Source organism: Callithrix jacchus, chromosome 20 (assembly GCF_049354715.1).
Source record: "Callithrix jacchus isolate 240 chromosome 20, calJac240_pri, whole genome shotgun sequence".
In the NCBI taxonomy this organism is placed as follows: domain Eukaryota; kingdom Metazoa; phylum Chordata; class Mammalia; order Primates; family Cebidae; genus Callithrix; species Callithrix jacchus.
The window spans coordinates 4,974,291-4,986,570 of record NC_133521.1 but is presented as its reverse complement, the minus strand read 5'-3'; the positions used below and the strand labels follow the sequence as shown (position 1 = coordinate 4,986,570).

General features: G+C 33.9%; 1 protein-coding gene across 2 annotated transcripts in view; it reads left to right on the top strand.

Annotated features, from left to right (window-relative positions):
- ITFG1 (integrin alpha FG-GAP repeat containing 1) overlaps positions 1–12,280 on the top strand; it is a 310,341-nt gene that overhangs the window by 137,520 nt on the left and 160,541 nt on the right. For both annotated transcript variants that reach the window (XM_035282693.3, XM_002760922.6), the window contains 2 exons: positions 3,876–3,970; positions 6,184–6,356. In XM_035282693.3, coding sequence (XP_035138584.1) covers positions 3,876–3,970; positions 6,184–6,356 — 268 coding nt within the window. The remainder of the gene's footprint in view (positions 1–3,875; positions 3,971–6,183; positions 6,357–12,280) is intronic.

Genomic DNA, 12,280 nt, shown 5'->3' with positions numbered 1-12,280 from the left:
GGGGCTGAGGTGGGTGGATCACAAGGTCAAGAGATCGAGACCATCCTGGTCAACAAGGTGAAACCCCGTCTCTACTAAAAATACAAAAAATTAGCTGGGCATGGTGGCGCATGCCTGTAATTCCAGCTACTCGGGAGGCTGAGGCAGGAGAATTGCCTGAACCCAGGAGGCGGAGGTTGCAGTGAGTCGAGATCACACCATTGCACTCCAACCTGGGTAACAAGAACAAAACTCCCTCTCAAAAAATAAATAAATAAATAAAAATAAGACAAAGAAAGGCTATGGAAACATTGCAAATGAAAGGAGGCTATTAAATAACAGCTTTACGCAATTTCTAGTCCTAAACTATATCCTGTACTATCGGGACCAAAATGCTATGTGGGACAACAGGTCAGTGGACAGAATTGAAATATAGATAGCACATTAGATAGATGCATTGTTTGTGTATAAATTGTGAATTGTTAACTGTATTGTAGTTATATAAGAGATATCCCCATTGCTTCTTGGCCTTTTGGCTAAGATCAACTGAAGAGAATATCCCTACTCCTAGGAAATGCACACTAATACATTTAGGGGCAAAGAGCATCAGACAAAAAATTATTACAAAGAGGAAAGCAACACAATAATTTTGTAAAAGGGGTAAAATGTTCATAACAGGCAGATCTGGTTAAAGGCTTAACAGATATTTCTTATACTATTTCTTTATTGCAACTTTAAGTATAAATTACTATCAAATAAAAAAGCTTTTAAAAAAGTACAGAAAGCTAAAATATGTAAATTTAAAAGTTTCCTTTAAGACAGCAAATTTCCTTTGAAATTGTACTCTTGAAGTTGTATTCTCAAAAAGCATTTCTGTCATTTCACCTAAATATTTTTTTAAAAATAAGGCCAGGGACAGTGGCTCATTTCTATAATCCCAGCACCAGGAGTTTGAGACCAGCCTGGCCAACGTGACGAATCCTGGACTCTACTGAAAATACAAAAATTAGCCAGGTTTCGTGGCGCATGCCTGTAATCCAGCTACTTGGAAAGCTAAGGCACAAGAATTGCTTGAACCCAGGAGGTAGAGGTTGCAATGAGCTGAGATTTCACCTCTGCACTCCAGCCTGAGCAACAGAGCAAGACTTTGTCTCAAAATAATAATAATTATATATATAGCATTTAGAATTCTATATATAGCACAAGAAACACATTTTGTGATTGAGTTTAGTTTTCTGTGACCATATCTACAAAATATTACTGATAATTTATACTAAAATGCATGATTATGCTATTATCACATGAGTTACATAAATAATATGTTTACTAGTTATTTATCAGAGCACTTGAAAAAATATCAGCCAATTTATAGTCAAAAGATTCATGAGATATATGCAAATACTTGGAAGAAAGAAACTAGGGGAAAAGTAAAGTATAAATAAGATTCTAATGTGAGCATTTTGTCATTGGGGTAAAAAGGGAAAAGCCATGGTATTAATTTACCGTAGAATGATTTGGTTTTAATGAAGTCTATGTTATCACTTGAGCCAATTTGTAAATCACATTTTTGTATTAGTTTTTTCTTATTGGGCTAGCTCTGTTACATTTGTATTTTTTAGCCATGATATAGGTTTATCTCCTTGGACAACATTCTCCTTTCCAAGTATTCCTGCCTAGAATTGCATCTTTATCTCTCAACCTATTTAATTCTCAGTAGTCTAAATCTATATATTGCCAAATTACAGATGTTCTCTACATGTTGTATTATTAATTCAACTATTTTATTTAATGTTACACTCCTCTAAGGCAGGGTTTATCATTATAAATGGTATTAATCATGAGGATCATAGGTAATCAAATGAAATGAAAGAAATTAATTTTTTACTTTGTTCATTTTTACTTTTCCATGCTGAAATTAGTTTCCATTGGCTACATTTTAATTCCACTCAGCCTAAAATTTTTTTTTTTCCCTTTTGAATACGTTATTGGAGACTTGATAGGCTTTTGATAGTTACATAGATCTCAGTACATAAGTATGCATCACTAAATATACAGTGAAGCATATTTCTCTATTAATCATCCTTTTATTTTCCTCCAAGTGTAGACGCTACCTCAGGCACAAGTTAAATAATATAATAAACAATAGCAAATAAATCAGTGATTAAAGCAATATAAAATCAGTCCCCAAATTAAAAAGCTAAGTGACTGTGCATTGTGAATATCCACCTAAAGAAACTTAACTCTGAGACATCAAAGTCTATAATCCCCATCAGGTAGATGGGAGAGAGCACCAGAGGAGCTGACTCCTCAGTAACCTCAATCACTTACTGACTTCCTCTGTAACCTTACCAGTATAGGCCTTAGCAGAATACTGTGCAGTTTTGTAAAAAACAGTCACTTGGATAGGATATCTGTATTCCCTTCACTTGTTTTTTCATTGATAAAAATTTATTGGTGCTTTTAAGAAGCCAGAGTGTTGAGAGCTTTATAACTCTTGGACTGAAGTTTATCCTGAATAAAGGCTCTTACATATGTATAAAGATGAGAGTCTCACATTTAAACTACTGTGTGTAATAATGGACTACAGTTGATATGCTTATTTTTCTCTCCTATGACAGCAGTCATAATTAAGTAAGTAAGTCAAAGCTACATTTTTAAAAATTGATGTTATAACATTACAATCATCTGATATGGGGTCTCTTACCAATACTATAAATTTTCCTTTTTTTTTTGTTATTTTTTCAACAGTGTCTCACTCTGCCACCCAGGCTGCCCCCAAGTAGCTGGGATTACAGGCACGTGCCACCACGTCAGGCTAATTTTTGTACTTTTTTAGTAGAGACAGGGTTTCACCAGGTTGGCCAGGCTGGTGGTCTCAAACTCCTGACCCCAAGTGATCTCCCCACCTCCTGTCCTCCCAAAGTGCTGGGATTACAGGCATGAGCCATTGCGCCTGGCCTACATTTTATATTTTTTTTTTTCTTTTTTGAGACGGAATTTCGTTCTTGTTGCCCAGGCTGGAGTGCAGTGGCGTGATCTCGGCTTACCACAAATCCCTCTCCCAAGTTCAAGCGATTCTCCTGCCTCAGCCTCCCGAGTAGCTGGGATTACAGGCATGCACCACCCCGCCCGGCTAATTTTTTGTGTTTTTAGTAGTGACGTTGTTTCTCCATTTGGTCAGGCTGGTGTTGAACTCCCGACCTCGGGTCACCCGCCCACATCGGCCTTCTACAGTGCTGGGATTCCAGGCATCAGCCACCGCTCTTGGCTCACTGCAACCTCCGCCTCCCGGCTTCAAGCAGTTCTCCTGCCTCAGCCTCCCGAGTAGCTGGGACTACAGGCGCATGCCACCACGCTCAGCTAATTTTGTGTTTTTAGTAGAGATGGGGTTTCACCATGTTGGCCAGGATGGTCTGGATCTCTTGACCACGTGATCCGCCCACCTCAACCTCCCAAAGTGCTGGGATTACAGGCCTGAGCCACCACGCCCAACCCATTTTCCTTTTTATAATTTCAACTTTATTTTAAATTCAAAGAGTCTGTGTGCAGGTTTGTTACATGGGTATATCGTATGATGCTGATGGTTGTGGTATGACTCACTACCGAAGTACTGAGCTTAGGACCCTGTAGTTTTCAGCACTTGCCCTCCTCCCTCCTTTGTAAATGTTTAATCACACAGAAGTGTGCAATTTAGAACAAGACACAGTTCAGATAATAACGTTGCAAGGGCCAGAGTAATTTTTTAAATAGAATCATATTCATTTTGAAGCCATGTGTCAAATTCTTCTGTTGTATCCAGATTTATGTAGACTTTCAACAGATAATAAATTTACTGTGCCATACAAGAACACTTTATTTTGTGACTATTAATGGACTCTTGAAGTTTCTTTTGGCAGATGGAGATGGACACATGGATCATTTACTCCCAGGCTGTGAAGATAAAAATTGCCACAAAAGTACCATCTACTTAGTGAGATCCGGGACAAAGCAGGTATATCAAGTTGTTTTTTAATGTAAACATTTTTTTATGTGCTTGAAAAAAAATCTTCAAAAGTTGGAAAAGATACCTGTACAGTCAATCAGAGGGAACCCCAAAATTAAGTTACTGACCTCTTCATTTTAACTTAATGAAATGCATTTAAATCTATTTTTTTTTAATTTGTTGAGGAGAAAAGTATTGTTACAATTATTTCTCGTGAAGAAAACTCATTCTTATATTAAAAAGTATAATAAAAGGTTACATAAAAGAACATTTTATCTATTTTCAAAGCTGATCTTGTTTTTGTGTTATCTAAACCTGTTTTATTATCTCATGCTGACTTTTACCTGTAGCTTATAGGTAAGCAATTTAAAATCTGATAGTCACAAAGGAGGATTAATATGGGAATGATAGGTTATAACAATCATATTAGAATTAATGTTTTATTTTCTTTTGGAGGGTAATAAATGATAGAATAACATGTTGACTTTTATAACCCTTATGGAAAGGAAGCATCACATTTTATGTGAAAACAAATCTTCATTCTGAAAGCATTTAACTGGCCGGTCTGCGTACAGTGGTGTTAAGTAATCACAGCCAGTTACAGATTTCCTTGTTTCTTCTCCACCCCCACTGTTTCACTTGACTAGCCTTAAACATAAAATAAATGAAAGCATTTAACTATTATACGTTTTATCTTGAACTTTTTAAAAAGTTTTGAATCACTTAAAACTTTAGGTCAAGTAACACTTGATCATTGGTTCATAGATATTAGTAAACCTATGAATTATTGCCCATCAACAGACTACTGTAAGAATATTTTCAAATTATGCAGTCATCTTTCTCTGGGAAGATAAATGTCACAGTTCTTTGGTGACTATTATCCGTGTCATATTAAGTGAAATATCTTTTTACTCTTTAGGCCTTAATACATTTACCTTAACAGGAATATTTTATTTAATGTGGTTTATCCTTTGTCAACCTCTTCAGAAATTTGTGATAACATGGCATTTTGTGAAATTTCTCATCTGCTAAGATAAAACCCACCAATTTTTTAAAATCAATTGAAACTATTAAAACATTTTGATGATACATAAAATGATAGTTTTGTTTAAAGAAAAATTGAAAAATTATTGAAGATGCATACCAATTTTTTTAACTCATTTCTGTAAATATGTCTTCATCAAGTTTTCTTTTTCCCTGGTAAAGTATACTTTTTTTTGAAAAGATATAAATTATTGGAGATACCCTGTTTATTAACCTCTTTTCAAGAAACCATCTTTAATATAATTTGACTTGCAGCCATATAAATGAGTCACCTGCTTAGAAGGAAAGAAAAGGAATCTCTAGGCATGTTTGGCCTCCTGCCAGCTCAAGTCAGCTCGACCATCTTCAGGTTCCATGCCAGCATTCATACTCAGCAAACTGTGGGCGCATCTGTAACTTTAATGGCATGGTTTCTACTCTTCAGATTTCTAGTTATTAAAAAGTGAAGATTTATGTTATCTGAAGAGAAAGGGATTTCCAAAGCTCATTTTGAAATCAGCCTATTCTTTCTGTTCTCTTCATGATCATTAATATAGAAATAAAAGAATTTACTAAAAATGTAGCTCCGGCCATTCTAGTGTCAGAGCTCGTTCTTCTTAGCTGAGAAGTGCCTGTCAGTTACTGAGGAAGCCTGTCAGGCCTGGTGTTGTTTGAAAAGCCTCAGGAGCTGTTCGGCTGGAAGGTAATGACTGAAGTCATCTGCGTGTATAAGAGGCACAGCAGAAGGAACAATGGGGTCTCTTTCATGTTCTAACTTTCCTCCTACGTTGGTTCTCCGGAAAGGATATCAGTTATTAGATGATATTACAGTTTGCTCTAGTTTTTTTTAAATATTCATTTGAGGTTGTGTTTCTACGTGATACAGTTTTAAATTATGTAATCTAACTAGATGTGTATTAATATCCGTTCAATCCTAAGATTCGTATGATATTGTAAAATTTCTAAGGCTTTCTGTGCCAGTTCAGGCAAAAATAACTAGTGATAAATTCTAACGGAGACTACTTTTTTATTGTCACCTATTCATCAGAGTAAATTATGATACCCTCCCATATTGTAGAGATAAAGAAGTTAAGTAAAATAATATTTATCTTGAAAACTTAATGGATCTTTGGTTTTGCAAATTGTAAATTGTTTTATAAAATAACTATAAAGTCTGACCTTTTTCTCTTAATCCGTAGTGGATTCCAGTCCTACAAGATTTCAGCAATAAGGGCACACTCTGGGGCTTTGTGCCATTTGTACATGAACAGCAACCAACTGAAATACCAATTCCAATCACCCTTCATATTGGAGACTACAATATGGACGGCTATCCAGACGCTCTGGTCATACTAAAGAACACATCTGGAAGGTAAGGAAATTAAATCAAGTGAGAAATATTTATAAGCTATGTCAGAAATATTTGCAAACCATGGCATTTTGCAACTGAATAGTACCTAAATATGTTATAGTCTGTTAAATAAGGAACATGATGAGCTCAGTTTCTGTTTTTTAATGTGGTCCCTGTGCTTCTCCCAACTGCTTAGAATACCTGTTCTTTTTCACAGATTCATTATCTGTAAAACAATAATGAACATTCAGTAAAAAGTTACTTTTCACACAATAAAACTTAATCTCTTTGAAAGGTCAAAAGTTTTTATATGCAAATGACCCAATTACATTTGGAGATGGAGGGTGCTGGTGGTTAAAAGCTGGCCCTAGGCTTTGATCTCAATGTAACCGCTTACCATCTGTGTGACCTTGGTCATAGCAGTCAAACTCTTCATGTATAAAATAAGCGTAATAATTGTACCTTTGTCGTGGAGTTAGAGTAAAGATTAAATAAGGTAAAAGTAAATGAATCACTTAGAAAGATGCTCATGGCTTACTGATTTTACTTTTAGTAAATGTTGTTACATTATTGTTGCTTGGTTTGTAATGACATTGGAAATTCCACCATAACTATTGATACTATTTGTATGTGTAAACTGTGAGTACATTTATTGCATTAGCAGTGATTTTTGATACTGCAGTTACTTTAATTTTTGAAATAGGAGTTAACAGTGGACAAACCAATATAGTTAAACTCATAATTAGCTTGAATCTTGGCAGATGCCATAAATATGACTATTACCAAATTAATACCTTATTGTTTTATTTATCTCACAATTGTATTCCTTGGCCCTTATTCTTTCTTCCCTTTTACATTATTTTTCTGAGCATTAATTAATGATTCAGCTCCATATTAAAAACCAGGCTCATGATACAAAACAAATTCCCCAGAAAAAGTCAGTCCTATGATTGCTTTTAACACTAAACAGTGTTGTCTGGAAATCTGATATTTAGAGAAAATGTATCACTAGTGAGTGTCCCTAAACTATTTTTAGAAAAGTATGGAAAGTCTGTACTTAACTTTCCTAAGCATGTTGATTTGAAATTAGAATGGCCCTTCATCATGTTTGTAGAATTTTCCAAGGACACGATCATCATGCTCTGTTATGCAGGGTTTAATATATACTTATAACCTATGTGTGTGAAACAAATCTGATATAACCAAAACAAACTTCTGAATGGAGTGTGTTATTCCTTTTAAAAGCATAGTGTCACATAAAAACAAAGAACTGTAAAATTATTTTATTAGACATTGGCTCTATTCAGAAGAATATGAAATTACATTTTAAATCATTAAATCCTGTGATTACTCATCCTTAGAGTATCTAAATAATTTCTATTTTACTATGAAAGTTATTTAGCAACACTGTTTTGTTAACCATTTTTTTGCCATTCGGCAGTACAGATGGTATCAGCTGCTATCTCAGCAGTGAACTTTATCTCTGCAGGAAAAATAAGTACTAAAGGTAGTTGTACTTTTTAATAAAAGTCTTGATACCATTATGAAAGCAGTTGTTTAAAACTCAGTGTTTCTTTTCTGTTCTTTTGGGATAGATGAGAATTGAAGGATAGATTTCAGTTCATCTCAATGTTCATTCCATCACAGATGAGAAGTAGCCCTAGCTTTAAAAGGAGTTGTATGTCTGGGAGAATCCAGCATAAGGTATTCTTTGACACATAGAATATGTGGAAAGACATAGAAGGGCATGGGGCATTGTTCTTCTTACATGAATCCTCTTTCATTGAAAAAGTAGGTTATAGTTTTTTACTGATTTCAAGACTATGATGTTACTGAGAATTAGTGCTGGAGTTTCTTATTTGAAGGGTTGCCACCTGGAGAATTCTCTCTCCTTTTTCCTGCAGATTTTGAAAATCAGGTAGGGATTAGCCATGGTTTGTTAACTTGTTTTGTGACTTTTGGCTTGAGAAGAGGGTTGTTTTGGTTTCTATTTGTTTTTCATTTTAAACTAAAGGCCTAATTTGTCATTAATTAATCTGTTAAATTCTGTTAAATAAAAAAGAGATCTAATGACATTTTGTAGAGGAAGTGAGTGACTCTACACAACATGATCATAGATTAAGTGTTACCTCTTTGTCACTGAAGACTAAAATAAACCCTCGGCTTTATTCCTGTAGCCATCCCATTGCTAGTCAGTTGCTGTTTTTTGTCATGTTCTATTTTTTATGAGAGAAGAAAGGCAAAGAGACATTGTTCCAATAGTATATTCTTAAATCAATAATAAAATATGATTCTATTTTTAGAAATTGTTTTTTAAATTTCATTTGTAAAGTAAGATGGAAAAGATGTCTTATTCTCCAAATCTTTAGTTGGAAACTGAAAAACTTTTTTTTTTTTTTGAGACGGAGTTTTACTCTCATTGCCCAGGCCGGAGTTCCGTGGTGTGATCTCTGCAACCTCTACCTCCCAGGTTCAAGCGATTCTCCTGCCTTGGCACCCCTAGCAGCTGGGATTACAGGCATGCACCACCACGGCCGGCTAATTTTGTACTTTTAGTAGAGACAGGGTCTCTCCATGTTGGTCAGACTGGTCTCGAACTCCTGACCTCAGGTCATCGCCTGCCTAGGCCTCCCAGAGTGCTAGGATTACAGACATGAGCCTCTGTGCCCAACACAAAAACTTTCTGTAAACGGAACTGAAGGATAAATTATAATAAAGAAAATCTAGGTGCCATTTATCTAATTAAACTGTGATCCTTATGAATTTCTAATCAGTATTATTTTTTAATTAGCAAGTTACGAGAAAAACTAACAAAAAGTTTGAATTTAAGTAAATTTTGTCAAAATATGTAGGATATTAGAAATTTTATGTATGCATTTATTAGAAAGAATTTTCCATAAATGCTCCCTTGCTGTCATAGGTAAATTAAATCTGAATATTAGAGTTACTGTTACATTTCTGTAGAAAAATTTGACAAATTATAATGAAATTAATGTTCTAGACCTTGTTAGGTCATTTTCTAAAATTCAAAGACTGACTGTGATTTCCTAGTAATAAATAAATGTTTGTTTAACACTGGTACTATAGAATTTGTGTTAATAATGTATCATATGTCAAGCACATAGTGAATACTTCTTCCTTCTTTTGAAACTTTAACCTTGTGGCTGTGTTTAAGAGTGTGACTCCTAGTCTACATTCTGACTATTCCTATCACCTTTGTATGATACAGTCAAAATGTTGACATGTTTAGGAAGAGTTTTATTGTTACTAATATATTGCAAGTCATGGGATGAAACTGGATAGCGAAACCTGAGTTTCCATTGGGATTTTATAAGAGTTCCAAGTCTAGAAGCAGCTAAAAATAGAGAAGCTTTTGGCAGCAAAGAAGCACACTCAGAAGTCTGAGTATCAGCCATGAGAAAATTCAAATGCTGTTAAATGACAAGTAAATCTGTAAATGGCCAAATTTAATATATTGCTTGTTAATGCTGGGAAGAAAATGGCTTTTGTTTATAAAGTGATTTTAGTTTGTATTATTTTACCATCATTTTTCATAGGTTGGTTATTATCTTTATTTTACAAATATGAAAATAGTCTGAGATAAATCAAACAACTTACCCAATATCATATAGCTAGTAAGTTGGAATCCCTAATTCAGTTATAGTCTGCATTTTCATCAGCATCATCAGCTTTTTAGAATAATTTACCTTTACATTAATGACCCTAACTCATCAATGAAAGGTTACATTATGTTGCAGATGTTCTACTTTTTAAAAAGGCAAGGAAGTTGATAGTACAAGGGCCTACATCTGTGGGAACATTTCTGGCCACTCTTCTTTTTCATTTTCTCTATGAAGTATAGATGCCAGTGAGGCTGCAGAGAAAAGGGAACACTTATACACTGCTGGTGGGAATATAAATTAGTTGAGTAACTGTGGAAAGCAGTTTGGAGATTTTTCCAAGAACTGCCTTTCGACCCAGCAATCCCATTGCTGGGTATATACCCAAAGGAAAATAAACTGTTCTACCGAAAAGACACATGCAATGTATATTCACTGCAGCACTATCCACAATAGCAGAGATGTGGAATCAATGTAGGTGCCCATCAGTAGTGGATTGGATTTTAAAAATATGATATAAATATATTATGGAATACCATGCAGCCATGGAAAATAACAAAATCATGTACTTTATAGCAACATGGATGCAGCTGGAGGCTATTTTCCTAAGTGAATTTAACACAGGCACAGAAAATCAAATACTGTACTTTCTCACTAATAAGTGGGAGCTAAACAGTGAGTAGACATGGTCATAAAAATTCCAACAGTAGACACTGGGAGCTACTAGAGAGGAAGGCTATCAAGAGCTGAAAAACTATTGGGTACTGTGCTCAGTACTTGGGTGATGGGATCAGTCATACCCCAAAACTCAGTACCATGCAGTCTACCCTTGTAACAAACCCACACATGTACCCTGTGACTCTAAAATCAAAGTTGAAGCTATAAATGTTAAAAGAAGAAAGAAAGAAAGAAATGCTGTCGTGGATGTAAACTAATTCCATCTCACTGATAAAGAAGAGCTCATATTGCTCTGTTGGCTAGCCTTCACTCAGTAACCAACTCCAACTTCATTAGTTGGAATTTGTAAAGATTAAAAGATTTTTCTGCAATAATACTATGTATTCATCTGGTATAATGAATCCCATACTAAAATTCTTAATCCCATAATAAAATTGAAAAAAAAAGAAAAAAGAACTCCACTAAGTAGATCTGAGGTAAAAAGACCTCTGTAGACAGAATTAATTCTACCATTAATTCCAAAGGAGATACAGTAAAAGATATATTACATATTATTTATTTTATCAGCAATTTTTAAAGTATTAATACCCCTACACACTAAATTTTTTAGTATAAAGGTGCATTTCTTTATAATTTTTTAATTTTCTTTAAGTCTTTAAATACAACTCCATGTTTTTAGTGTTGTTTGCCTTTTTAACTTCTTTCTTCAGACTTGATGAAGGAAGGCTTCTTTCTCTGTTTTATTTCAGTCATGTCTGTGTTTTTGTTAATTACTGTAGAGGTTCAAAGAATCACCTTTATTTTCAATAAGGTGAATTTTTTCTATGAATATTTTCTTTATGTTTATTTTTACATTTTTTTACTGTTTTGCTTTCTTGAAGTTTATTTCTATTTTTTACTTTATATCATTGCATACTAAGTTAATAGATTTTTATATTGCTTTCTAATAAGTGTTTTTAAGACTAAATATTATTAGCTTGGCTTCAGGTCATGTATTTTGATAATAAGTGCTTTAATGGTTCTTTTTTTATTTAAAAGTTTTCATATACACAGAATTATTTAGAAAGTTATTTTAAAGTGTTCACATACATATGTTTGGGAAATTGTTTTTTATGGTTTTTGGATTTAGGTCTATCCACTGTTTATTCTTTTAGTTATGGCATTGTAAATATAAATGTGGCTTGTGCTGTACTTCTAGAAACTTGTTGAAATGTTTCTGGTAGTTTAATAAATAGCTCAGCAAATGATTATTTGAAATATCATTCCTGTTAATTATATTATTTAAATCTTTATTTTTCTTTTATTTTCTGCCTTTTGTTGGATTATTCAACATTTTCTTTCTTTTATAGTTCCTAAGGTGGTTAACATATTAAAATTTTTATTTTTGTCATAGTGGTTACATTTAAATATTTAATATATATACTTAAATTTTACCTTTAATGAACTAGTGGAGTTAAAATGTAAGGCAAGAATTTTAGGACACTTCTGGTTCTCTCTCCATCCTAATTACTCCTCATTAAGGTATTATCAATTGATTGAATGATTTTCCTGTTTTGTTTTTACAATTATTTACATTTAGCTACAGGGTCTACTGGTTTCTCTGATCAACATTAAATATTATATCTTTTGTTCTTTCTTCAGTTTCTG